The sequence below is a fragment of the Haliotis cracherodii genome, unplaced genomic scaffold, assembly GCF_022045235.1.
Source record: "Haliotis cracherodii isolate W230 unplaced genomic scaffold, xgHalCrac1.p SCAF_3, whole genome shotgun sequence".
In the NCBI taxonomy this organism is placed as follows: Eukaryota; Metazoa; Mollusca; class Gastropoda; order Lepetellida; family Haliotidae; genus Haliotis; species Haliotis cracherodii.
The window spans coordinates 53,752,801-53,780,097 of NW_027266286.1; the positions used below are offsets into that span (position 1 = coordinate 53,752,801).

Here is a 27,297-nt window from a genome sequence, read left to right on the forward strand (position 1 = left end):
CACAGATCCCAAACACGCCAAACTCTAATAAAACAGATTCTCCTTGTAGAATCCTTTTCTAATCATGTCCTTTGGACTCCACAAATGCAACATTCTTCATCTCGTGGAAGGTCAGGCTTATACGTACTTAGGTATGCAGGTTAGAGACAAACTCCAGAATGCCCATATCAAAGGCAAACTTCGAGCAGAATACAACTGCAGACTTAAGTAAATATGGACTTCAGAGCTCAAGGCTCACAAAAAAGCAAAAGCTACAACTACTTATTCTGTACCCATCCTTTCGTATTCTTTTGGTGTTGCTAATTGGACGAAACAAGGAAAAAACAGGGTATTGACACCCTAACACAAAGAATTATATCAGACAATAAATCCCACCACCCTCGCTCTTCCCTCATTCGCTTATATTTACTAGTTATAATGGGAGGGCGTGTTTTGATTAACGTGGAGGCTTTTCTTGATAGGATTGTAATGTGCACTTTCGCACCATGACCCTTCAATGTTAAGCAATATTACCCAAGAAATGGATACCTGGTCCATGATTTTGCCAGATAATAGGTTGTCACTGAACCAGACTTCGATTCACAGTGCATCATTTTCCAAGATAATGGGTCGAATATTGAATATCGAAGTCTTCACACCAATCTGAAGCTCTGCAACTTGTCTGTTATTGGCATTACTGAACTGAAGAACTGAAGAAGCCTTTGAATGGAAGAACTTGAATCGGTGCTATGTGTTCATTAGTCTCGGGATGAAATGACGAAGCCATGTGTTTCAAGCCTTTCGATTAATTGATATGTTATATGATATACTTGCCACTATGAAAAGCTTTTACATGTTTATTAATATTTTGTACAAGGAGTCTGAACCTCACATGTAACTTTTATACTGCAAGAAGTGCAAAAGAGCAGAACAAGGTGATTAAATATATAGTCTTTGAAGTCTTGTGTTTTGTTGTTGTCAAACCATCCAATATTTGTGTGAAAGATCACATTGGCTTATGTCATTTTCAGGCAACTTCTGGAGCACAGGTGACCCCGGAGTCCTTGACACTGCACCAGTTGTGCTAGAATCCTATGGTCACGAGTTTGAATCTCTGATTCGTCCTGATTCTTGGTTTGTCACCCTCATACCCATGTTCATGGGTAAATGGCTGAAGTGCTGTCGGAAATGCTAAACAAATTTCATTTGCAAGATAGAATGTTTCACAAATTGTTGCTACAGAAATATCGAAACTACCGATCTACCATCTGTGGTTTGACATATGACAAGTCACAAGGAGACAGCTTTACAGGAGAAAAGTCCCCAAAGAAACAGCAAGTTTAGATTCATTTAGAGTCCAATGAGGGAAATCTGAAATGGATGAGAGAAATATACTCATGCTACTCAGATATAATAATAAATATAATAATAAATATAGCTGCAAAGCAGCAATGGCGGGCTCCAAGTAACACTGCGCACAAACGTCCATGTTCGAATCCTCAAAGGGTTCCCTTGTACCAAATCCATCAAATTTAGACACCACTTGCAGGGCATCACCGCTATGAAATTGGCTGTGCCGGGTGTCCAATTCTGTTCTAAAATGTACGACTGTGTGCAAATCCTCAAAGGATTTGCTTGTACCAACTCCGTCAAAAAGCCGCTACAAAATTTGCATGTTCCAAATATCTATCAAATATTACAACCAACAGTGTTACATTTAGCATGCAACCAAAAACAAAAATTAAATGCATAAGGCACACTAACTTCATGTAAACTTGCAATAGTTTCTGTCAAGAACCTGACAAGATATTTAAAGTAAAATTTCGGTGAAAAAGATTATCAAACTCAAAATCAAATATGGCTACAGGGCGATATATATATTAAAAAATTCCTTGTTTTTCAGTTATCTGCCCTTTGCCATTGGGCCTGTGGCCTTGGGATTTTGGCGGAATCTAGCACTCAACGGTCTAGATACACATACACAATTTGAACAAAATCGAGCCAGTGGTTATTTTACAGTCTTTCGGCTTGGAGCCCAAATAATAATATTGGACCTCAGCACAGATCCCAAACACGCCAAACTCTAATAAAACAGATTCTCCTTGTCGAATCCTTTTCTAATCATGTCCTTTGGACTCCACAAATGCAACATTCTTCATCTCGTGGAAGGTCAGGCTTATACGTACTTAGGTATGCAGGTTAGAGACAAACTCCAGAATGCCCATATCAAAGGCAAACTTCGAGCAGAATACAACTGCAGACTTAAGTAAATATGGACTTCAGAGCTCAAGGCTCACAAAAAAGCAAAAGCTACAACTACTTATTCTGTACCCGTCCTTTCGTATTCTTTTGGTGTTGCTAATTGGACGAAACAAGGAAAAAACAGGGTATTGACACCCTAACACAAAGAATTATGTCAGACAATAAATTCCACCACCCTCGTTCTTCCCTCATTCGCTTATATTTACTAGTTATAATGGGAGGGCGTGTTTTGATTAACGTGGAGGCTTTTCTTGATAGGATTGTAATGTGCACTTTCGCACAATTTATTTGTATGATGATCCTCTTGTAAAGCATGTCAAGAATCAGGATAAAAACAAGGCATTCCACAGTTTTCTTAAACGAGCCAAGGATGTGGGACATAATATCAATGTAGATGTTGATGGTTCTGTAAAGCTGGACGTTACGGAAATGGGTGTCAACCAAGCAAAGAGCCATATCAAATAGGCCCAGACTCAAGGAGAGGTTATCTGAATGACCACTGCATCCAGATTGTCTTCTTCAGATAGTCAGGTAGCCTAGTGTTAAAGCTTTCGCTCATCACGCCGAAGACCTGGGTTCAATTCCCGACATGGGTACATTGTGTGAAGCCCATTTCTGGTGTCCCCCGCCGTGATATTGCTGGAATATTGCTAAAAGCGGTGTAAAACCATACTCACTCACTCCTGACCAAACAAGATTGGCTAGTACAGTTTTGTTTTATTACAAGTCTGCTTAAAAGGTGTCACTGGTGAACGGCTGACAAGCAAGCACATTGGTACACTATCAGGCACAAATCTTACCTGGGTCTATCAAATCAGCAGTCCTGAAGACTCAAGAATAAAGTTTGGGGACCCAGGCAGGAAAAGGGAAGTGTTCAACACAGACCTACTTCATGTTTGTTTTACCATGCACTCTGCCTATACATAATCAAGTCTGGACATGCTGGATTGTCTATCCAGTGATAGATATTATGAGCATGTCCCATGCTCTTGAGGTACGGTGATACCCTGTCAACCAAGTCACCAAGTCTGACTTCCAGCATCGGGGACCTAATTCAACCTGAAGTCGGCTGTTCCTTAACTTCTTTTGAGTCGTATACATCATTTGCATCCACTTTGATGGATGAAGAACACCCTTTTGCATCTCCCCTGGTGTTGGCATGGTTACAGCATGACAAAACAGTATACTAAGTTACAACTCAAGCTTTATTCCATGGTAATACAATGATGTTGAGGTCAAACTGATGATTATGTACAGTGTAGCATGAGGATACTAGTTTCCATAGCAACAAGCCTAATAGAAGCAGAGACATGTCTTCAGTATGATGGCACCACAGAGGTATATATACACAGTTAAGACAACAAACTCCTCAAAAGAAGCAACTCTTTCCACAGTAAAATATTTTAAAAACATTATTTATAGTGTTCTATGTACGTAGTCTTGAATTTGTACATACGCACCAGAAATGCAAAATATTCAACTAAATGTATTCTTGTGTAATGTCTTAAAACAGTTATTTTCTGATTAAAAATTTCACATTCCAATTGAATTCTGTACACTTCAGGGTAAAAATGAAATATTCACAAAAAGAATGATTTACATTTATACAAACAACAACATTAACAACAGGGAACGGCAAAGTTGTTAGTAACAATAGGAATAACAACAATCTTTAACAACTTTCTGAATTCATATTTGTCCAGTTAACAATGAACACTCTTAAGACTGGAGAAGCAATATGTCTCATCCTTGAACATGAGATGACAAGGGAGACAGCAACTGAAGAGGTTTCAGATCACAGGTAAAATACATTGGATACCGGCAGAGTAATTCCAAGTCCAAACTAAGAGTATTTACTACAGATTCTATTGAATAAACGTGATACTGTATTTGTCGTATTAAGCGAAAAGCTCAAATAAGCCCCAACTGACCAACTTCTCGGCTGATCTGTTAGTGATCTTTACAAGCGCCCCATACTAAGCCCGAATATTTTCAGGACAGTCTATATAATTGCCCAGTAACTGATATTGATAAGGTTTTAGTTTATACATCTATTCTCTACTCCTTGATCTTGATAAATTGAACTTGTGTATGATCTTAATAAGCACCCCTTTGTCAATTTCCTAAGTGCCCAGATCGCTTATTACGGCAAATACATCATGCAATCAACCAACGGTTAAATGGGGACATTTTGGACAGGATAACACTAATATACTGATGGAAAGAAATAAGTGGACATCTAAAAAGGGAAAAGTTTCTTACAAAATATTATTTCTTATTTTTAAAAGTTTTCCAATTCAGCTCATATGTGTACGGTAACTATAGCAACACATATAACTCATATCCAGTGAAGAAAAGCAGAGAATGCATGAGATGCTATATTACATGCAATGACTTGTTGATATGATGAAGCATTATAACCCAGTTGTGAACAAGCACCTGCTGGTACAGATGTTCCCTTTGTTTCTTCCATCAGTATACAGCAATCATGAAAATTATATTTTGAAATACATATTTTCATAAAACATTTTCACATGTTACAAGAACAGTTTTGATTTGGCAACATCAACAACATTCTGAACCAGTACTTGTATGATGGTATACCTGTTCTGAAATATTGACTTATTAACCCTTTTCTATCAACACAAAATAGAAACCATAGAAGACAAAGCTAAGTAACAGGTGCCATGAAATCCGATATCATACCCTTCTGTTCAGTCGGATAGCCAACATTCCCTGTTATAACAAATTCGGAATCAACTTGGTGCAAGACTAATTTGTAATATCACATTGGTTTAAAAGCTATTCTGGACATAGAAGCCAATTCTATGACTAGGTACTTGTATTATTTACATATTCATCACAAAAATATCTGCTCAATCTCTGTACATATTGCTATCACAAGAAAACTGATCATCTTGTTCAGCATGACAACTGTCCTATACAAGTCTTTTCTTAAAACTCTGAAATGAGTCATCTAAATGATGAAATTAGGAACAAAGTCAGTGTTTCCTTTGAGCATATTAAATGAAATTCAAAAGACATACATTATTTGAAATATATCTGGTGATATCTAATATCTAGGCCTGGCAATGTCTTTTCATGATTCATAAATCGCCAACATAATTAAAATATCGGTCATTTAAAGAAGTCTCTGTTTCCATTTCTGATTAAACTGTTGTTGAAAAATTGACTATTCTTTTCCAATGTGCGTTGGGATTCATTTTGACTGTGGAAATCAGTATTACAAGAAACTTGTCGGGTCATATTTTAAACATCAGCTATCTGAAACAGGATGAAAACTTGACGACAAAATAAATGATTTTATATGAATATTCCCACTTATTGAATTCCTAATGAATACTGAAATAGTAAACATTGGATGTAATTCTAAATGTCCATATGATAATACCAAGCACTGGACTGACAGTAAGGTGTGTGGTCAGTCTGCGGCATGTCACAGTCAAAAGGACTTCATGTGGTATGACAGTCACAAAGACCTCATGTGGTATGACAGTCACAAAGACCTCATGTGGTATGACAGTCACAAAGACTTCACTGTTTCACCTTAAAAAATCCCCAGAGTTTAAATGCTACACTTCTCGGTAGCTTAAACAGGCATTACAGGTAATGAAGTAATAAGTGCTTAGTCGCACTAAAGGACATATTTTGAACTCAAATGTTGTTACAGTGAAACATAAACAATCTTGTAAAAGTTAAAAGGTTCAATATGTTAGTAAATGGTTATTTGATGAACACTTGACCAGTGATGGGAAATTTCACTAAAACATAATGTTTTAACATAATAAAAGAAATGTTATTACAGTAATAATTTTGAAACTTGCATAAAATGAGACAATGTATTTCCTTTCTGTTCATTAGAAAATATGAAATATCATCAATGATAAACCACACATCTAATTCCAATATAGATTCAATACCGCATTCATTGCACCAATTATGCCATTAACATTATTGAAAAATCTTCCCCTACATTGTCAAGATCAAGTAAGCTATTTCAGGCAACAAAGCTCTCAACTGGACTCGCTCCATTCCACTGTAAGTAGTATTATGCAATGTACAAGGCAATCTTCAAACAATGTCATACACATGAAACCATCAGTAATACAATGTACAAATATAACAACTTGTGGCTGAATGAGGATTTCAGCCTGCTGAAGTGATGTAGTTAGTCCGACTACCCCTTATTGGGGATATACCTCCTGGAGTAGAACCAGTGGAATACGTGAACATCAAAAGATAACATCAAGTGCATTGGCCTCTTGAAATGTGTGGGAGCCCTTGAAGTTTCTGGAGCAGTTTGTGTGAAGCCCATTTCTGGTCTCCCCCGCTGTGATATTGCTGGAATATTGTTAAAAGCGTCGAGAACCATACTCAATCAATTTGGAGCAGTTTCCTACTGTTTTACATACATTTATATTATACAATGATAAATGAAACTTTGTGAGACCTGCACTGTGATATAGTGTTCTCCCTTGGAGGTTGTGTAAAACTTGTGAGCAATCCCTTGTGACAGAATATCTGTATTTGCTCGAGGTAATGGTTTAATGATGATGACCTTAAACTACAATAAAATGAAGATCTCTTCATAGAATATACTATTTATGATGTTATACTCAATAAAAATGCCCTTGATTGAAGGAATGGATTTTTGTGAGCAATGCATAGTGATTATTGTCATAGTCTGGGTTCCTCTTAATTGAATGATTTTGATAATGAAACAAACTTATATGGTAAATCTATTTACAAGGATTAGCATGTCTGACTGTTGTGTTGCAAATAAAACAAAATAGAAATTGTGGTTAAAGAGGACCAAGTGAAAATTCCTAAAGTTGATACTAGGTCAGCAAGCCACCACCCCTCTCACCTTTTAACAATAAACCATGTCGCCAATCATTGTTTTGCAAAACAAACACTTGTTTTTACCGATGGGATAGGACATGACTTTTTTCTCTTTCATACTAAAACAGAATTAGATATATTTTTGTCCAGATATAATTAACATAAAACATACAATATAAGACACTGTTTTAGTTCTTGTTTGTTCCCCCAAAATCAGAATCCCCAATCATTAACAAAGAACAGTTTTCTGTAAATTTCATTCCATTGTTATTGATATGTGCATGCTCTGCTACTTTAATACTTTTAAAACCTTGGCCTTTTCCCTCCTTTTTTCACTATTATTTCCAACACCATCTCAAATAACAGTAACACCAGTGTTTTCAAATCAAGATATGTTCATCTTAAAGCAAGAACTTACATATTTAGTTTTCCCCGGCATACATACACTGTTAGTTTAACTAAGTGTTTTCTGAGCAGATGAGGAAAATCAAAGATGGCCTCCTGGAAGCCATATTGAACTTGATATTCTGTTGTACAAGCCTTAACCCTGGACCTACAAGGTCAGGAACACCTAGACAAGGTTTCCGCTCAAATGATTGGGCACATCTGGAGAAGAGGCAGAAATGCACAAGGACTACTTCCCATTCATCCATAAATATGGTAGACCCCTTATGGTAATTTATGCAACAAAACCCTTTCCATAATCACAAGCAATCTCTACCAAAAGCCACTGAATGCTTCTGACTGTATCATGAGCATGTGTTTATCTACAGTATCAAACAGTGATGGTTACCAGGTGTTCGCGAAAAGGTGGACGTATCCTGCCCAAAATGTGGCACTCATACAAACACAAAGAAAGGCAATTGTTTACCTCAAAATACACAGGAACTTATGGCACAAGTCAAGGAATTAATAATAAGGAACTGGACATCATTTTTGTCACTAGTGTGTCAAATTTGGAAATATCCTTGGCTTTAGACACCTGTTGATTCTCGTAATCATTACCTTAAAAACATAAGTATTGGGGTGCACATTTCTGCCTTCATAAGTAGAGATTAGCCAGTAAGTCGCTGTATTTCTGCCTCATAAGCTCTGTCTGAACAAGTCATCAGAACAGTATTTACACGGTTTGTTCAGGAGAGTTCCCCCATCAAGAAAATTTCCATAAAAAGTGGTATCATCAGATGTAAACTTACAAAGGGGCAAGATGGCTCGTACATGAAGATAACAAGTTGAAATACTGATATCTTGTCAGTAAATAAGAAGCTAAGCGTTCATAGTGCTTCATCCATAGTGCCAGAATACTGTACCTTACTTATGATATGGTCCCTCTTGGTGTACACTGTTACCATAGTAATACTTGATGGCTTAAAATTGTCAGTCTCAAACTTGGCCTACAAGTAGGTAAATAGGCATTCAAAAAATTTTGTTTGGTCAATCAGGGGTTTCAAATCAGAATAACCCCTCTCCTAATTAGAAAAGGTCCATTATGTACACCTTTGGTCAACATCACACAGTGCACAATCAAGCATCTTCACCCATACCTGAGTTTGTCCACATCCATTAACTCTCTTCATTCTGAATATCAAGCCCACACATACTCTTGTCATCAAAGCTGGAACTCGGTGCAAAGGCTTCTCCCGGAGCAAGCTTACCGCAGGTCTGCTAGAATGTGCTCTGACAATTCCATAAACACATACTCTTGTCATCAAAGCTGGAACTCGGTGCAAAGGCTTCTCCTGGAGCAAGCTTACCGCAGGTCTGCTAGAATGTGCTCTGACAATTCCATAAACACACACACTTGACATGTTTCAAATATTTCAAAATGGAAGTGGTGGTGAATAAATGCATAAACAGCAGTGATAATGACAGGCAATCATTAATACTGACAAAGCTTCTAGCAAGCTCATAAAAGTGAATTATACAGAGCATAATCTGAACAAGACTTTCTCACCCAAAACTGAAATTATCATTTCATTTGAGCAGGACTTGAGTGCTTAGATCTGAAATCTTAAGTTGAAGAGATTTAATATAATCTCAGAGATTACAATATTTGATGGATCTGTGGAATCTGAAATGTCATTTTGAAAGTCAGCTGCACCATTTCTGTGAATCATGTAGACTACTCAACATTTGCTGAGGACAAAAATAGTCATCTTTAGTCAAAAATCATTAATCCTTAGCAAACGTTGAGCAGAAGAGAAAATAAAAATCCTCCAACCCTTGGCGCTTGAGCTGAATGTTCCATGAATTGTCCACTATTCTTTGCCTTACTTTAACCAACTTCCAGTTGTCTTACGTAAGCCACATGTACAAACACACACAATCTTCAAACATCCACAGCTTCTGCATAAATACAAATACAGTGTTTAGAAACAGTACAACATTCCTCCTATTTCACATGACAAACAATTTCTTCACTGTATCCTCCTTATATTCTTTGCCAAACCTTGGAATTGGGCTCACTGTAACACATGATCACATACACCCCTTCAGTATTTCAGTGAGTTTCCTAAAAGGTAAATCAGGGTATATTTCCTTCACAGGTAAACAAATTTTTTTATTTTAAGCACAGACTCTAATATATTTGTTCAGACAGACAGCTTGTTTTGTTCTGCATGAATACATGTGCTACATGTGGCCTCATTTTCTTAATTTGAAAAACACAACACATTATAGCTCACAATTTCTTATTGTTGGGTATTCTAAACAACCATTATATAGACAAACACTGTAAATTAAGATTAACTGACAGGAAGGTTTCGGTTTTCAGGTGATATCTGGGGAACACAGAGCACTGCAGGAACCATCGGCCGGAAACACAGAGCTACTTTACAGCTGCCTTCTTCAGGGCTGGGAGCAACGACATCAACAAGCAGCAGCGCCATCGTTGTCACTCACTCCACTAAACTAGCAACACACACGCAAATAAGTCAACAAGCAACATCAGTATTAGCTTGTAAGATGTGCTGACTGGGCACAACAAACAACATGACATGGCAGCCATGATGGATGTCGGATTGCACTTCTAGTTCATAAACACAAATTGGAACAGACTGCACACTTGGGTAATATTTGCCGTTTTGTTCTAGATTCACAATAAAGTCAGCCTACTATTTCATAGTTGAAAACTGAATTTCTTGTAAACAACAAACAGGGCACAAGATGGCACTTGTTGTACCTTATAGTCTATAACTGCCAGGCAGTGTAAAAGATACATGTTTGACACACGTCTATTATGAAACTCATCATGTGAATATTCAACCGGTGGAGACTATGAATATGTTATTGCACACTTGCATTATGGTTGTTATAAACTGGCATGTTCATGCGTCACACTGTTACCATATCTCCTAATCCAGCTGTATAAATGCTTATATTACCATTGCACAATATCATTTCACCACAACATGATCTGTTAAAGCCAATACTGTCAGCTCATCACAACACACAGCTAGACAAGACTGGCTTGAGCAATGTCAAATCCAGCTAACACAGCCCCGTGTTCAGGGAAAACCTGATTCCGAGAGGTCCTCCCTTGCCCATGGACATTAATGTATTCCGGTGGGCACCCATAGATGTCTTTGTGAGCGGGAATGTTCCCTGAATAGTTTCTCTCCGTGTTGTTGTTCGCCCAGAAGGTGTAGTTGGGTGGGGGACTATTGAAACCAGATTCATTGACACGGGAGTATGTTGGCACTGACTTCTCGTTCCGGAATGCTGAGGGGCGGCTATTGTTCAAACACTCCACACAGTAATACCCTGACTCTGAGTTGGAGGAAGAGTCTGATAAGTGCCTCTCATATGTGGGGCTGGAGTATAGATCTCTCTCTGAATGGTTGGGATCCACCTTACACTTCCGTCCATTCTGAGCTGCAGTCTCCTGCAATTTGAGGGAGACCTCTTTTGTGGACTGATATGGTGGTGGCTTGTCCATGTTTCTCATAACTGACACGACCCCATAATTTGGAAGGGGGCTGCCATACATCGGAGGGGGTGTTCGATTGGGTGGTAGGTTCATGTTGTTGTCTTTAGTGAAGGGAGGTGGAGGGGAATCTCCATACGGTGGTGAAGGAATAAGGTAATTGCCATTCATCATTGTGTAATTAACTGTAGGTGTCGTGGGGCTGGAAGAGCTGCTAGGAATGCTGGGAGTTTGAGACTGAGGTGAAGGTCGTATAGGGATTGGCTGAAGGATGCCAAACTCTGGTGCACAGTTAATGAGTTCCAGATATTTCGGCATGTCTTTGGAACGGGGTTGGAGGTAGCCCAAAGCATCGATCTCGGAAGCTCGTTGCCGCTGGATCTGAGAGTAAGACACACGTGGGTCATCAACAGACGAACATTTGGAATCAAGGGATGATGTGCGCTTCATTGGGTTGGCTGTCGACAGGTCTACAGTCAACTGAAACATCAAGACATACAGTTAGAGAAACTATCATTCAACAAAAAGCCACATATACAGTGCCCTGTATGGTCTGGGACAGACAAATGAGTGGTTGACAGCATGAACAACAATCAAACTTGTCAGGGCAGGATGACCCACAATATGACAGATCACACAAGGCAACCACGAGATTATCATTACCCAACTTACAACAAGTATACTGGGTTCAATTCTGTCCCATGATCCCTACAAGGCATTGAATGGGAAAAAGACATTCTAATGGATGTCACCTTTATATTGAAGAGAATGAGTGAGTGAATATAGGTTTATGTCACTTTAAGCAATATTCCAGCAAAATCATGGTGGTGAACACCAGAAATGGGCTTCACACATTGTGCCCATGTGGGAAATCGAACCCGGGTCCTCAACGTGCAAAAGGGGGGAATGAAGGTGTACATACATTAATTCAGAATCCTTTAAGAACATAATATTTAAATTGTTTACGAAGACAAAAAAGTCTTCTTACCTTGTCTGTAGCCTCAGCTCCACCTAATAAGGTCATGCGCTGGTTTCTCCTGCTTGTTGGACTCAGAGGCAGGGACCCACCCCCTGGAACAAACAAGCCAATGACACATGAGACCCATGCAACAATCATACCCACGCTTCAGTGAGACATTAATGTAGTGTATTCAAGCACGTAATGGTCTCAGTTGACCCGAAAAGGAATCCTCAGATCAGGGTGTGCATTAGAGAACAAGCAGGGGTTCACTGACATTCACAATGACTAGACAGCAATACTATTTTATCTGGACATCTTCATTCTTTATGTATATAAATGGGACAATATTTCATAACAATGATTCATTGAATCAGGAACTGGTGACTTCAAGTCTTTCACAGGCATTCAGAAGTTGGAAGAACATGAAGACATGGAACATTCTGTCGATAATTAATTTATTCTTTGTAACATTTTAGGGCTACTTCTTGCCCTTCATCAGGTCCTGTGGCCCTGAAACGTCATTACAAAGAATAAAGGAGTTGTTATCCATAAAAAGTTCCATGTCTTCTGGTGACTTCACTGGGAACCATACTGTATGGATAAAAAAACATATCACTGCAATGTCATGACCTTCGCTTTACAGGCCAGTGTAAATGCCAGTCTTGGCCACTGTATCATTCTACTGCACACCCGAACCTGTGGAGCACGAACCATGAACACCAAGAGACTCACTAAGAGCTAATCACAAACATGTATAGTATGAGTGAGTTGGGTTTAGCGCCGCTTTTAACAGTATTCCAGTTATATCGCGGCATGTCAGCTTAATGTGGGAGGAAAGCCCGAAGTGATGCAGGTCTCAGACGTTTACCACTTCGGTGAAACCCACGAGCACGGTTATGGTGCTGACAAACCTAGAAACATAATCGGGGCGAACCGGTTTTGAACCCACAATCATAGGTTTCTGGCATGGCCAAGGGCCACAACTCTGCACAGCGAATCGCGGCGCCTTAGACGACTGGGCCACCCGTGCCCCCGTATAGTATGAAGACCATGAATGAAGTCCTTACAAGGCAGACTGTACTACAGATACTATAAAGGATGCAGTCTGGAATGGTAGAACCTAGTTTCTACATGCAGCATGCTCATTGACTGAGAAGGACTGCTGTATTCATAGTTTATTCCTGAGGAATAGGTTCTAGGTCAAGATCAGTTCTGTATGCATGATATAGAATGAATTACTTTCAAACCAGCATTTCTGGTTGCAGCTTCAACAATATTTTAAGAAAATATGTATTCCCATCACAAGATAACAGTAATTAGATTAGACATTCAACACTGGTAAATTAGATAGTTTAGAGCTACACAATCACTCATGCGACATCATCTAGAAATTAATGCACTATTAATAATCGAAAGCAGATATTAGTATTTGTTAACTGTTAGCAAGCAAGTAATTTTTCAAATGAAGTTATTGATCATAATTCATGAAGAAATGACTGGAGAAACAGTAGGGTATCTCCTGACAGCACTGTGAAGGCAGGGTAACCAGGGGTAACCAAACGTAACTGCACAAGGAACTAGCGACATTAGCAAAATAAATAATCCCCTCTCCAATAACAGGGTTTGTTCAAAGACGTGTTAGCAAGCCTTCACGACATGACCAACAAAACACAACTACACACGACACCATCATGTCACCATGACAACAACTCAATGACCATGACACATGGCACAGCAATGTACCTCTCCTCTTGATTTGTGAACTTTGATGGATGCACGTTGTGTCGTGATCCTCGACCTCTTCGGACTCCGTCGACGAGCAACTGGCCATTACCTCATCATCGAAGGCAAGATTAGCAAGTCCGTAATAAGAGATAGTTTGTGAGGGGGTAGGGGGCCGTGCACTTCGGGGCAGAAGGACTGCAAACAACATGCAGGAGTGGTGAGAACTAGGGCCGCTGGCCACACGCAAATACAGCATGCACTATAAGGTCTTCATGTTAGAACCCCCGTCTTTATCACAAAGAATATCATTTTTTAAACATTGAGACCAAATATATTTCTACTGGTAATATTACTAGAAAGCTCTCGATATATACCGCATATACATTGAGACCAAATATATTAATGCTGGTAATATTTCTAGAACGCTCTCGATATATACCGCATATACATTGAGACCAAATATATTAATGCTGGTAATATTTCTAGAACGCTCTCGATATATACCGCATATACATTGAGACCAAATATATTAATGCTGGTAATATTTCTAGAACGCTCTCGATATATACCGCATATACATTGAGACCAAATATATTAATGCTGGTAATATTTCTAGAACGCTCTCGCTTTAAACCCCACATACATTGAGATGAAATATATTAATGCTGGTAATATTACTAGAACGCTCTCGATATATACCCGACATACATTGAGACCAAATATATTAATGCTGGTAATATTACTAGAATGCTCTCGATACATACACCACATACATTGAGACCAAATATATTAATACTGGTAATATAACTTGAAAGCTCTCGATATATACCCGACATACATTGAGACCAAATATATTAATGCTGGTAATATTACTTGAAAGCTCTCGATATATACCCCACATTCATTGAGACCAAATATATTAATGCTGGTAATATTATTTGAAATCTCTCAATATATACCGCATATACATTGAGACCAAATATATTAATGCTGGTAATATTACTTGAAAGCTCTCGATATATACCCCATATACATTGAGACCAGATATATTAATGCTGGTAATATGACTTGAACCTTTTTCTATATATACCCCACATACATTGAGACCAGATATATTAATGCTGGTAATATTACTTGAACGCTCTCGATATATACCCCATATACATTGAGACCAGATATATTAATGCTGGTAATATTACTTAAATGCTCTCGATATATACCGCATATACATTGAGACCAATATATTAATGCTGGTAATATTACTTGAAAGCTCTCGATATATACCCCATCTACATTGAGACCAAATATATTAATGCTGGTAATATTACTTGAAAGCTCTCGATATATACCCCACATACATTGAGACCAAATATATTAATGCTGGTAATATTACTTGAAAGCTCTCGATATATACCCCACATACATTGAGACCAAATATATTAATGCTGGTAATATTACTTGAAAGCTTTCGATATATACCCCACATACATTGAGACCAAATATATTAATGCTGGTAATATAATTGAAACTGTTGATAAAATATAAGCCCCTATAATCTGAATAACCATTTTTCTTTTACATGAACTTCGTCCTTTTAAGCCCAAGAGAAACTGTCCACGCTTTCCCCTTAGTGGTATTTATCATGTAGTTAACAAGATAACCATTATCTTGATAATTAACTGCATATAGATGGAAGTTTATTGTGAAAATATAGGCAAAATACCCGGGGAGAGAGAGATACTTTCTGTTATGTATTAGATTCAGGCCTTAAGATAGTGGAAAGTAGAACTTTTAACTAGACATATTCCCTCATGTGGGATACCTAGCATATTTTAGTGCCCAGAAATCTTGTCATGGTCCCAATAATTTCAGTGAATCAATTCTCATATCCTATTAACACATTAGACTGCAAGGAGTATTACCAAGCACATTGTTCAGAGAATACATGCACAAAGAAGCAAGTCCCTCATTTTAACAAACTCCAACATGTTAATTGATGATGAATTGCATTATGAATTTCAAAAACAGTCAAAAGTGATTTTTGAAAATTAAAATGAGGGAAACATGCAGGCAAGCAAAATATAAAAAGCACAAGAAAGAGAATATATAAAGATTGGTGAAGTCTACGTAAAACCATTAGATCATGCTTCAATACAAATAATACTTGACATTAAAATTAATAAAATAAATTGCTAGACAAACATGGTACCACTGCATATTATGTGGATTTATTATAAAAAACAACATTCAAAAATTCATGCTTAATGTTACATTGAAGTTTAAAAACTACCATTAGACCGGGGGCACTTTAATGTCACTTACTTATTGTCTACAGTTTGTAATTGTTTAATCAAAAAAAGGATCCTGACAAAAAGACTTCTGTTGGCAGGCTTTAGAATCTGGGATTATTTTCTAAACCAAGTTTAGGTATTTTTAGGATAAGTGAAAATATTACTACTTTTGAAGGTTTCCCATCAGAACATTATTAAGCAACTGGAAGAGGTTTTTGATTCTTCTCGGGAACATAACATGTTCATTATATTGAAAATAAAATCACATCATTTAACCCTGTTATTAAGATGAAATATAAATAGTTTCTTGCTCTTAACCAACTCAATTTTCAGATATATATTCAGTGCCCCACTTCATAAGCATCCCCTACACTGATATGAAATCAAACTTCAAGTGTCCTTTATTTCAATACCTGGTGGAGATTTATTTTCTATCATTTTCTATATTGTAATGAAATAGTCAGAAGCCTACTGTAGTTAAAACTATATAAACGCCCATGCTTGAAAACATGCTTATGCTCCTTAATATGTCCAAAATATCATATACTACTGACAAGATGTTAGGACCACCTGGTTCTTTCATACTACTACAGTAATCCGTCATTCCATTCGTTTTGATAATCTACCCACTTTCACAGTTTAACTACAAATCTAATAACGTTATAAATAAAATTCTTCAAATTTTGAAGATTAGGCAAATATTTTCAAAATGATTGGTTTCTACATCATTTATTTATTTATTTATTTATTTATTTATTTGTGCCATGCTACAAAGTAATTACATTTTACTAGAAAAGTCTTCTGTTTGTGATGGGATAACTCATACAAGTAAGTGAGAAAGCAAAATGACACATTAATCACAAACTGGGTTTAAATAAAAGTGTGAATATTTGAATAAAAACAAAAAACATTCAACACTTTAAGGGTAGGGTAGGGTGAACTGAGGCAAGGGGATTGAAAATAAATATCATAAATATGTTGGTATGTATCAAGGTCTATAGCTCAGGACATTATTTTGAGTCCGATACTTTTCTTTTAAGATGTTTACTTATTCGTCTCATACGCTACTGAAAGTATTTACTGTAAAATGTGCATGATATTTATGACCCAAGACATTTTTACTGTGGCAAATAGGTCAGACATTAAAAAAGTACAATTTCAATATGATTGACATGTAACTTTGTCTTTTTCATCCCTTTTTGACCAGACCAATTTTATGTTTTGTTTTTATCTCGGCTACAAGAACAAGAATGGTCGTTTACAAAACACAAGTGTAAATAAATTGATAAAACATATTCAGCACAACATTTTGAAAATATTGATCATAGTACCAATGTTTTTTATGTTTTTCAAAAATCCCCTAAAAAAAATACGCTAAAACAACCCGCTTGAGAATGGGATAAGAATCAATACCGAAACATCCCAGTAGGTAAAGAAGTTGTTATTCACAAATTGTGTCTACTTTGTCATCCATCAACTTCTAAGTAATGCCTATCAAACAATTTAAAACAATTTTAACAAAACATCTTTCATTGGAACTAGGAATTTTGTTCCTAAAATGTAGATGCAGGTTTACTTCGACCTTTGTGTAAACTAAACAGTATTGGTCTGGCCATGTAGGATGTGAACATGCACGAAGCCAGCACAGAAGCCTACCATCAAGGTGTGTGGGTGAGCGGAGGGCGATCTCCTCGTCCGACATGTTGTTGCACTGCTCCTGGAACTCCTCCAGACCCTGCAGGATGTACGAGAAAGATGGACGGTCTTCGGCGGAGAAACTCCAACACTTCTGCATCAACCCAAACCTGGTGAAAAATGTCATGGACTCATTTCAAAAGAGAATGCAAAAGTAATGATCAGAAATTCAGCCAGAAAGTAAATTTGTTTAACCACAATAAGACAAACATGGTAAGTAAAGTCAGTTAAATCGTTTTGTTTTGTGCTTTATTTAAACAAATAAACCTACACAGAATTTGGATTATTGCTATTAAAGAGCTCAGTTGCAAAGCATTCCTGGAAGTGTGTCTGATTAATGGACTGACAAAAAAGTCCAGTTTCCATCCTTGCCGAACTAGGCTTGAATTTTGAGGCTCGACCATAGCACCAACAGCAGCTTTTACAAGTGATGTCCCTTCTATGTTCCTCCTATTGACCAATCAGATTCCACCTCTCATATCACTTGCATTGCTTCAAACAAAATGGGACCCAGTCAAGACAATCTGATCGATAGTCAAGACCTCCCTTGTAATAAAACGTCTCTTACCTTGCAAAGTACATCAAATCATTTGAGCACCTTGATAAACAATATGAAAATATTTGGAAAATATCTGTCGACACCCAGTTGACAGTACGCACGCCTTGCAAATCCTGCAGTTGTCAGAAATCTGCACGTTAAAATCCATGTTGTTTCAGAACCGTATATTTAATTTGTTACACGTTTTTGATTGGACTATGATTAGACTCATTAGTCCACCCATAATGTAACTCCGGAATTCCAGCCTATAGTCAGTTAAATACTTTGCCTGGGGAAGATGTGGGAGGGAAGGCTGGAGAACAGTAAAATATTTTCTTGAGCTTTTTATACTTACATTTCGTCGGCACACTTTTCTGGACGTTCAAGCTTGCCACCTGCCCTGACGAAGTGCAGCACCTCGATGTTGGTGCGTGCAGGATAGGGCTGTTGTCCCAATGTCACAACCTCCCACATCAATACACCAAATGCCCTGAAAGAATTACACACACTTTCTACACAGCCAACCCAGACATCTGTACTGTAACATGAACTCTGTATGACGGAAAGTGATGCATAGCTGCTTAACATTCCGTGCTAAGATGGAGACACAAGGCTCTGTAGCCCATCTTGATATATGTGATTTGCAACATCATCAGGAATGACAAAGTAACACAATTTATGGATAACAACTTCATTAATGTACTATTATAGCGCTGTTTTGGTATAGATCATTATACCGTTGTCAAGCTGTAATACCATTGTCTTGCTTGACAACAATATAAGGATGTATACTGAAGCATCGTTATAACAGTACATAAAAGAAGTTGTGTGACACTACCGTGTGTCTACCTTGTGTCTACATTGTGTCTACCTTGTCATCCATCAACTTCTAAGAAATGCCTGTCAAACAATTCATCATCAAGAATACTAAAGATCAAATTTACCATATTTACAAAAAATTACATTACCGGTAAATTAATATTTCCAAATTTTCATTCGACTTGGAAAGTAGAAAAACGTAAGCACCCTAATAATCACAACATGTTTATTTTTAAAATGGACCTCTTACTCCTGTAGAACATCAAGAGTATTATTGTCATGCTCTAATCCAAAGTACTGTAGACAGTACTAACCATATATCAGATGGAGTGGTGAAGACGCCATCTACCAGGGACTCGGGGGACATCCACCGGACAGGAAGTAGCCCCTCACCTTCCTTACGATAGTAGTCATTCTTGTATATGTCTCGAGCAAGGCCAAAGTCACCAATCTTAATGACCATTTCTGAAGGGTCCTTTTTAGAAACTAGACAATTCCTGGCTGCTAGATCTCTGTAGAAAATAAATATGCATTTACAAATATTGAAAAGGAAACTGAAATCTACATATATACTTACAGTAAAATCTTGTGAATCCAAAAGGGATTGGTCAATGTGAAATCATCCAGATTAATACAAAAGGTCAATGCCAGAGAATAACCAGTTTCAATTATCTGCCAAACAGATTCCTTAGAGTGCAAAAACATAAGCAGTGAAACTCACATCACTGAAAAATAGTGATGACACCATGTGTTCAGGAAACTCACATAATTTGTATAAAAAGGTCAGAGTGTGTTTTGTTTCCTGACACAGCACAGCAGTACTCCCAATGGGGCATTTTGTCCCTATCTCTTGACACCTACAGTAGGTACATGGGTAGGGTTGAATATAGGGGGTCGGATATCCGGGTAGTAAATTTGGCCTTGTCCCAGCCCTACTGACATTTTTTACATTGAATAAAAATCAAATCTAGTTTGTTCTTAGTAACTTGTAGAACTGATTATAATAAAAAGGAAAAGAAAACAGATCTAACGGCAGCCTTACCTGTGAACGAAATGCATTTCTTCGAGGTATTTACATCCTCTAGCCACATGGACGCACACCTTGACCAGATGCGGCAGCAGCAGCTTGGCAGGGGATGCCTAGGGGGGAGGAGACAAAGTGAGCACATCCAGTAAACTTTATTGCTTAAATACAAGCTATGTTTAAGAAATATAGTTTTCTCTAACCCCATGTTTAGTGTAATAAAGTATAGTTTTGCTCTGAACTATTATAGTTAAAGCCGGAGGATACTTAGACAAGTTTTAAGTACTATATCACAGACAATTGATGTGGATGCACCATCTTGCTTGACAGTAATGAAAGAATGGTGTTACCAAGGATACGTTAGATCATGGGGAGGTAATTTGGACAGCGCCATACATCAGTCAATTATGACAGAACTCAAAAAGTGTACTTTATCGCAGGATAAAGTACAGACGGCGACTTTGAACTAAACTTCAAAGTGATAACTATATATTCAGGACATCTTCTGCCAGATTCACAAAAGCACATGTTTGAGGCAGGTCATGGTGGCAATACATACCCTTAGGTAAATCGTAATATAAAGAGACCAGGGCCCACTTGCACAAAGCGATCTTAGCGCTAAGATGATTGTAACTCCCATACTTTAACACAGGCTTACGATAGTCTTAGCGCTAAGATCGCTTTGTGCAAGTGGGCCCAGTTCTGTAAATGTAACTGTCACAGATTGTCCACATTACAAATACTGCATAAATCAATCCTTATAATGCCTTACTCATCCTATCTAAGACAACGCATTTGAGCCACTTATAAGTCAGTGAAGTCTGAACTGTCGCACTGATAACTCAATTCAAAAGTTGACCATATACCAATGGAAAGAAACAAGATCTCAGCTAAAAGGGAAGCCATATGTACCACAGGTTTGTCATCCCTCCGTGAAATAGTTTGTTGGAGTTGCACAGTGTTACTAAACACAGCAGTAAGTGCGAAATATTATAACCATGTGTTCCCCTATTTTTGTCCCTCAGTATATATCCCTCCGCTATACTCACAGTTGTAGCACGACAGCCTCTGAGGAAGGACAGCAAGTCCCCCCCTTCCATTAACTCCATGATGATGAACTGAGGGTCATTGTCAAGACATACTCCCAGGAGGCCGAGGATGTGGGCATGGCGGAAGTTGCTCATCAACAGTGCCTCCTTCAAGAACTCCTCCTTTTCATGCTCCGATGCCGACTTGCGCAGAGTCTGCAATATTGGAATGAGTCAGTGAGGCAATATTACACCAATAAAACACATTAAATCATATCAGCCATAGCAAAAAAGTATAAAATTATGAAAACATAGCCAAGATTCTTCTAGCGTGTCCTACGGTCAACCTTACAGACTCCGGTGTGGAAATAGAGAAATATTCTTCTTCTGAAAACTGTCAAAATATACTTAAAGGTTGTGTATATGCATTTCCAGAAACTTTAAGACACTATATTTCCACATGTGTTGCATATTTGGGCAATCTGTGTAAAACTTGGGCTTTGATTCAAAATTAAAATAAATTAAATTTTTCAAGAATACCGGGTATCATGTTTGTCGGATAACAGAAACTTAAAGTTCTCCTTTGAATGAAGTCATGTGAGTATCATGGGATCTCCTTATCCAAGACTAAGAACTTGTTACTTTTCAGGTTTGCTAGGAACCCACCTTTACAGCAACTTTAGTATCGCCCGAGGAGTCACTGAGAATGTCTCGAGCCACACCCATGAACACTTCTCCAAATGCTCCACTACCAAGGAATTTTGTTAGAGTCAACTGATCTCGCATGAAGTGTGGCAGTGCTTCTATATCCTCCGCTGTTGGCGTGATGCTGTTGGCAAGAGAGGGTGATATTAGCATCAATGTATTCCAGTGTCACATAATACGGTCAGGGTTGGACTTTAAACGCCATTATATGTCACGCTGCATTTTATTCCTGGATCAGGGTCTACCTAGAAAAAATATCTGGCAAACAAGTAGATGAAGTATGTTGTGTATTTGCTCGAGGAATGTCAGTCTGTGCCAGTATTTACCAGCAATAGAAATTGGCACTAGTTCTGTAGTCCTTGCCAAACTGCAGTTAAGGTATCATAAATACTTTTCGAAAATTGCCTTTTTTAAGGGTTTGCTATATGGTATGATTATAAGGACTAGTGGACTAAAAATGTTAGTCTCTATAGCTGATTACATGGTTAATTCTCAGCATTCAGACCCATGTGGCTACTCAAGAACATTAGCATCCACTTCTAACAACTGACATCTGTCCATAACTGCAGCGATACCCTACTGAAACTAGTGGTAGATTTGCAACTTGCTTGATAGCGTAGAGTGTGTTGCTCTGCTGGACAGTGGTGTGGGGCAGCTCCCTGAGTGTTGCCAGCTCCATGTCGGGGACTCGGTACATACTGATGAACTGCCTTGTCTTCTTCCGCTCCTCCTTCCTCCGTCTCATGACTACAGAAAAATAACAATTCAACAACATTTGTGTGTTTGTATGTTTTTTGTTAAATGCTGCACTCATATTCCATAGTCCATTAAGTAGGCTCTTATGGCCAGCATGAGTTGCTGGGGAGCAATTCTAACCTGGCATTCCAACAGGATTAATTCAATAAGACATAGCCTTGGCTCTGAAGCAGTGTCAGAAAACCTTGGCTGGTAACTTTTCTTTCGGGTTGCCTGAAATTTTCCTCCACCTGCCCAACTGTCTTGTGGGATAATTTGAAGACAACTTATGTATTCAGTTTTTATAACTTCTCATAGATTCTCAAGTTATTGCTAGCATTATTTCAAATGAATCAAGATGTGATTTTTTTATTTTGGGGGATTTTTCAATATTTATGTCTAAATGCGGGCATGTAAATGTGAAGATGGACAGGAAACACTTATGGGTTATCTCCCCGACTGTTGGGTTTTGAAATTATTCTAACACTGCAAAGTCTGACAACAATGTCATTATCATATTCCCAATACTCAACGTTGGCTATAGATAGCCACAGTGTTGTAAGACTGTCTTGTGGAAAGTGGCCCTTGATAGCCAAGCTAGAAAACATTTGTCGCCCACCTTTGTAATTGCCATTGGAATCTTGTATTCAGTCTAACTTATACAAACACTGATAGCTTTATGTTGCATTTATCACAAACAAATTCAAAATATTTGCATGAACAGTTATATAGATAATTCAATAGATAAAATTCATTTCTCTTCTGAAACTGATAATGTAAATCTGGAATGTTTTGGATCATAAAATCATTTTGCTAGTGGCTAACAATAGCCTTAACTGTGTCTGGGAAGTTTTGTGACACACTTTTGATGAGATTACCAAAGAACAAAACTACTTTTGCTTGTGAGATTTTGTATGACAAGGAAGCGGAATAATGAAAAGTTAACTCAGTGTTTTTCAACTATGGATGCATGTGCAGTTGTAGTTGACAAGGTTGGAGTGACATGTTCATCTAACAATATTTTTATAAGGATGCTCACACAAAACTGTCCAGATTTACAGTAATTAGCACATTCAAACTTGTACATCATAACACATCTAAAACTACTCACAGAAGCAGAGAGCGGTGATGATGATGATGGCCACCACAAACACAAAAGAAGTGACAACAGCAATCACAATGCGAGTCGTCTCTCCGTTCAAGCTGTTGTCCATAATCACTGAAAAATAACAGTCCATGGCAAAATTAGGGACTGGTCATGGATATTAGGAGCCTGATGAAAAAGAAATTCTTCATCTAAACTGTTCCACATATAAAACACAAGATAAATAGATATTATTGGCAGTGTGTGTATCCATATCATAAATATCATGTATTGGGAATAAAATATACATATCTTCTATTCCTGATAATTATTTATGATATGGTTGGTTTGGTTTGTTTGTTGATTAACGCCACACTCAGCGATATTCCAGCTATATGAAGGCGGTCTCTAAATAATCAAGTCTGGACCAGACAATCCAGTGATTGACATCATGAACATTGATCCACACATTTGGGATACAATGACATGCATCAACCAAGTCGGCGAGCCTGATCACCAGATTCCGTTAGCTGCCTCTTACGACAAGCACAGTCGCCTTTTTATGGCAAGCATGGGTTGCTGAAGACCTATACTACCCCAGATCTTCATGGGTCTTTATGATATGGAAATACTTCAGGGCAATAATCTCTTTAACATATAATGTGATTTTTAAAATAATGGAAATTTAAGACATACCTTCACCCAAAGAACTAGCTTAATACACTGAGCATGAATACAATTTTGTAGTAAACCCCAATTGATCATAGTTCACAAAAAGTATTGAATCCTCTACTCTTTTCTATGTATGTAATCCAACTTTCTGGACAAACTTACATGAAATGTTACAAATTCTTCACTCAAACACCAAAGCATTAATTGGCTCATAGACTTCACAATAATCAATGAGGAACTGGTCAAGTAAGAAAGTGTTCTTTATGTCTGGGGTACAATGTAGGAATGTTTTTTACTCAACCACACCCTCCTGGGACCTTATTGTCCAACCATCCTGTGTTAATCAGTCAAACTCACCAATAGGTGTGGCAAAGGCTGAACTGTTGTCACTGAAAGGGCCCAAGCCGTTTTTGTTTTCTGCTGCTACACGGAAGAGATACCTCTGCCCTGGTTCCAGAACATGTTCATCCACGACCCACCTCGCATCGGAACCATTGTACACCTGGGTCCACTCTCCATCAGCAATTTGACTGGCAACAGAGAATCAGAGGTGAGTAAAGGAAGGTTCCACCCCAAACCAAGGATCTGATACCCATCCTTGTTGCTGATGGCTTGTCTTCTTCAGTAGGCTCCAACAGTCTCAGCATCGTGTTAAAAAGACTGGTTCATTGCATATGTTGGCCTATAGCTGCAGCACGTTCTGCTGACTGTGGCTGACAGATTTGGCTCGTGAATGGGCCAGTGAGTCAGTGAGTCTGACACTCAGCAATACTCTAGCTATATGACTGCACCTGCAAATAACTAAGTCGGGAAGAGACATTACAGTGATCGATATTGCGAGCAACAATCAAGTCTTTGGGGTATGATGACATGCCATCAACCAAGTCACAGCCTGACCACCTGATCCACGAAGCTGCCTCTTATGGCCAGCATAGTTGCTGCAGACCATTTCTAACCCAGACTCCAAAGTGGTGAATATGACTTGCATCAATCTGGGCATTAAGCCGGTATGTTTTAATGTTAAAGTTTATTGACATACATTCATCACTGATGTCTGTGATAGCAGGAAGATTACCACAGATGACTGAATAATATGTTTTTCTTCATGAGATAAGCTGGGGCTTTAAAGACAGGTAAACTCTGTAAGTCCAAATGGTACATTCCCATTGAATTAAAATTTCAAAACTGTTCGTTAATAAAAAGATATTTCCAAAAATAATAAATTGAAAGACATGGATCAGACATCAGCTATCCCAATATGTACAAGTTACTTTGCCTTCCTTACAGATTAAAGAAATAGGCCTGGACACCATTTAACAAAAGCAATCTTAGCGCTACGACTATCGTAAGCAAGTGTTAAAGTATAGTATGTGAGTTACGAACACCTTAATGCTAAGATGGCTTTGTGGAACGGGGCCCTGATGTTGTTAGAAATGACATACCTGTATTCCAGAATGTAGTTAGAGATCGGCTCTCCATTGTCATGTGGTTCATCCCACAGGATCTCAAATACTTGTGTCTTGTACTCCTGCTCTACTGGGGGATCTGGCTGGTCTGGGACATCAGCTGCAGCAGGAGATGTCTCAATCACACAACTTGACATGGGAGATCTGTTCCATCATACTCATATCAGTTTATAATTATTATTAATTCCCTCATCACTGGTTGATAATTTGAGTATGTCCCTTCAGAAGTTTCCTAAAAAAACTAGGGAATTATTGAACATCACAAATTAAGCAATTTCACCTTACCTCATCTTTCAAGGGACTTACTTTGGCAGAGCTTACCACTGACAAACTGATGTGAATATTTATTGTTTAGGTACCAAAATTTGAGAAGGGCCTGGCTTCAGAAATTCAGAGAAAGCATTTATTTTATTTAATGGACAAATTCCCAAGGGTTCCTGGCAATCTGAAATTTGGTCAGCATCTAATAAACTTCAAGTAACATCTGACATCATGAGCTGCCTGAAGTGTGAACTTACTGAGTGTCTTAAATGTGAGAGAGTTATTTCCTGGCCAGGAGTAGAACTTAAAGGGTGGGGTTTTGTACATGGTCCTGATCCGGAAGGTGTACTGGGTGTCCGTGTCCAGGTGAGGTATCAGCTCTGTGTACTTCGTGCTGTTCTTTGTAGTGATCATTGGAGTAGTCCGTCCTTCAGTACCCTTTGTCTGGAATCCCAATCAGTGAACAAGTGAATGTAATATTAAGCATGTCTTCACAAGGACTATTGCAGTAACTTCGGCACGGCCATCCAACACTTTAACCACAAGGCTAATCCAATATGTCCAACTAACACTCCAATATGTCCAACTAACTCTAGCATTACCGAAGGTTTGGCAACAATCTGAAAGGGTCTGTATCATGGTTACAACTTACCGTGGAATACCAGAAGGTGTGACGGGCAACGCTGTTGTCAGGTGGACTCTGCCACTCTATTTCCAGAGCATTGGGGTAGGACTGCTTCAGAGTGATGGGGAACGGGTCCATGTAGGTTGTCACTGTCAATGGCTTGGTCTCACTGTATAGCAACTCGTCAGCCCCATACGCCCTCACCTTGTAGAAACCAAAAATAATGTTGTGAAATATCAAGAAGGCCTTATCCGTCAGGACACTCACAGGGCAGCACATTTTGTCAAAGAACAAAAATTTGAACAATAATTCTGTCCAATTAATTTTGTAGAGATGTGCAACCCAATTCTTTATGTTCAGAAGAAAGTACAATAATCTAACATGAATGAAAACATGTTCAATTTAGCCAGTGTCTGAGATTTTTATAATTGGTTGGTTGGTTTCTTGTTTAACGCCACACTCAGCAATATTCCAGCCATATGAGGGCGGTCTGTAAATAACCGAGTCTGGACAAGACAATCCAGTGATTGATATCACGAGCATGGATCCACGCAATTGGGATCGATGACATGCATAAACTAAGTCAGCGAGCCTGACCACCCGATCCCATTTGTCGCCTATTACGACTAGCACAGTCGC

The 27,297-nt window shown here is 38.3% G+C and overlaps 1 protein-coding gene across 3 annotated transcripts in view; it reads right to left on the reverse strand.

The window, feature by feature from the left end:
- Window positions 1–9,781: 9,781 nt before the first annotated feature.
- LOC139476000 (proto-oncogene tyrosine-protein kinase ROS-like) overlaps window positions 9,782–27,297 on the reverse strand; it is a 170,324-nt gene continuing 152,808 nt past the window's right edge. For all 3 annotated transcript variants that reach the window (XM_071259223.1, XM_071259224.1, XM_071259222.1), the window contains 14 exons: window positions 26,686–26,862; window positions 26,291–26,477; window positions 25,749–25,872; window positions 24,664–24,836; window positions 23,662–23,769; window positions 22,424–22,562; window positions 21,777–21,939; window positions 21,132–21,326; window positions 20,101–20,198; window positions 19,373–19,570; window positions 18,595–18,729; window positions 17,663–17,811; window positions 12,018–12,100; window positions 9,782–11,509 (listed from right to left, as the gene is read on the reverse strand). In XM_071259223.1, the coding sequence (XP_071115324.1) occupies window positions 10,559–11,509; window positions 12,018–12,100; window positions 17,663–17,811; window positions 18,595–18,729; window positions 19,373–19,570; window positions 20,101–20,198; window positions 21,132–21,326; window positions 21,777–21,939; window positions 22,424–22,562; window positions 23,662–23,769; window positions 24,664–24,836; window positions 25,749–25,872; window positions 26,291–26,477; window positions 26,686–26,862 (2,880 nt within the window). In that variant the 3' untranslated portion in view covers window positions 9,782–10,558. The remainder of the gene's footprint in view (window positions 11,510–12,017; window positions 12,101–17,662; window positions 17,812–18,594; window positions 18,730–19,372; window positions 19,571–20,100; window positions 20,199–21,131; window positions 21,327–21,776; window positions 21,940–22,423; window positions 22,563–23,661; window positions 23,770–24,663; window positions 24,837–25,748; window positions 25,873–26,290; window positions 26,478–26,685; window positions 26,863–27,297) is intronic.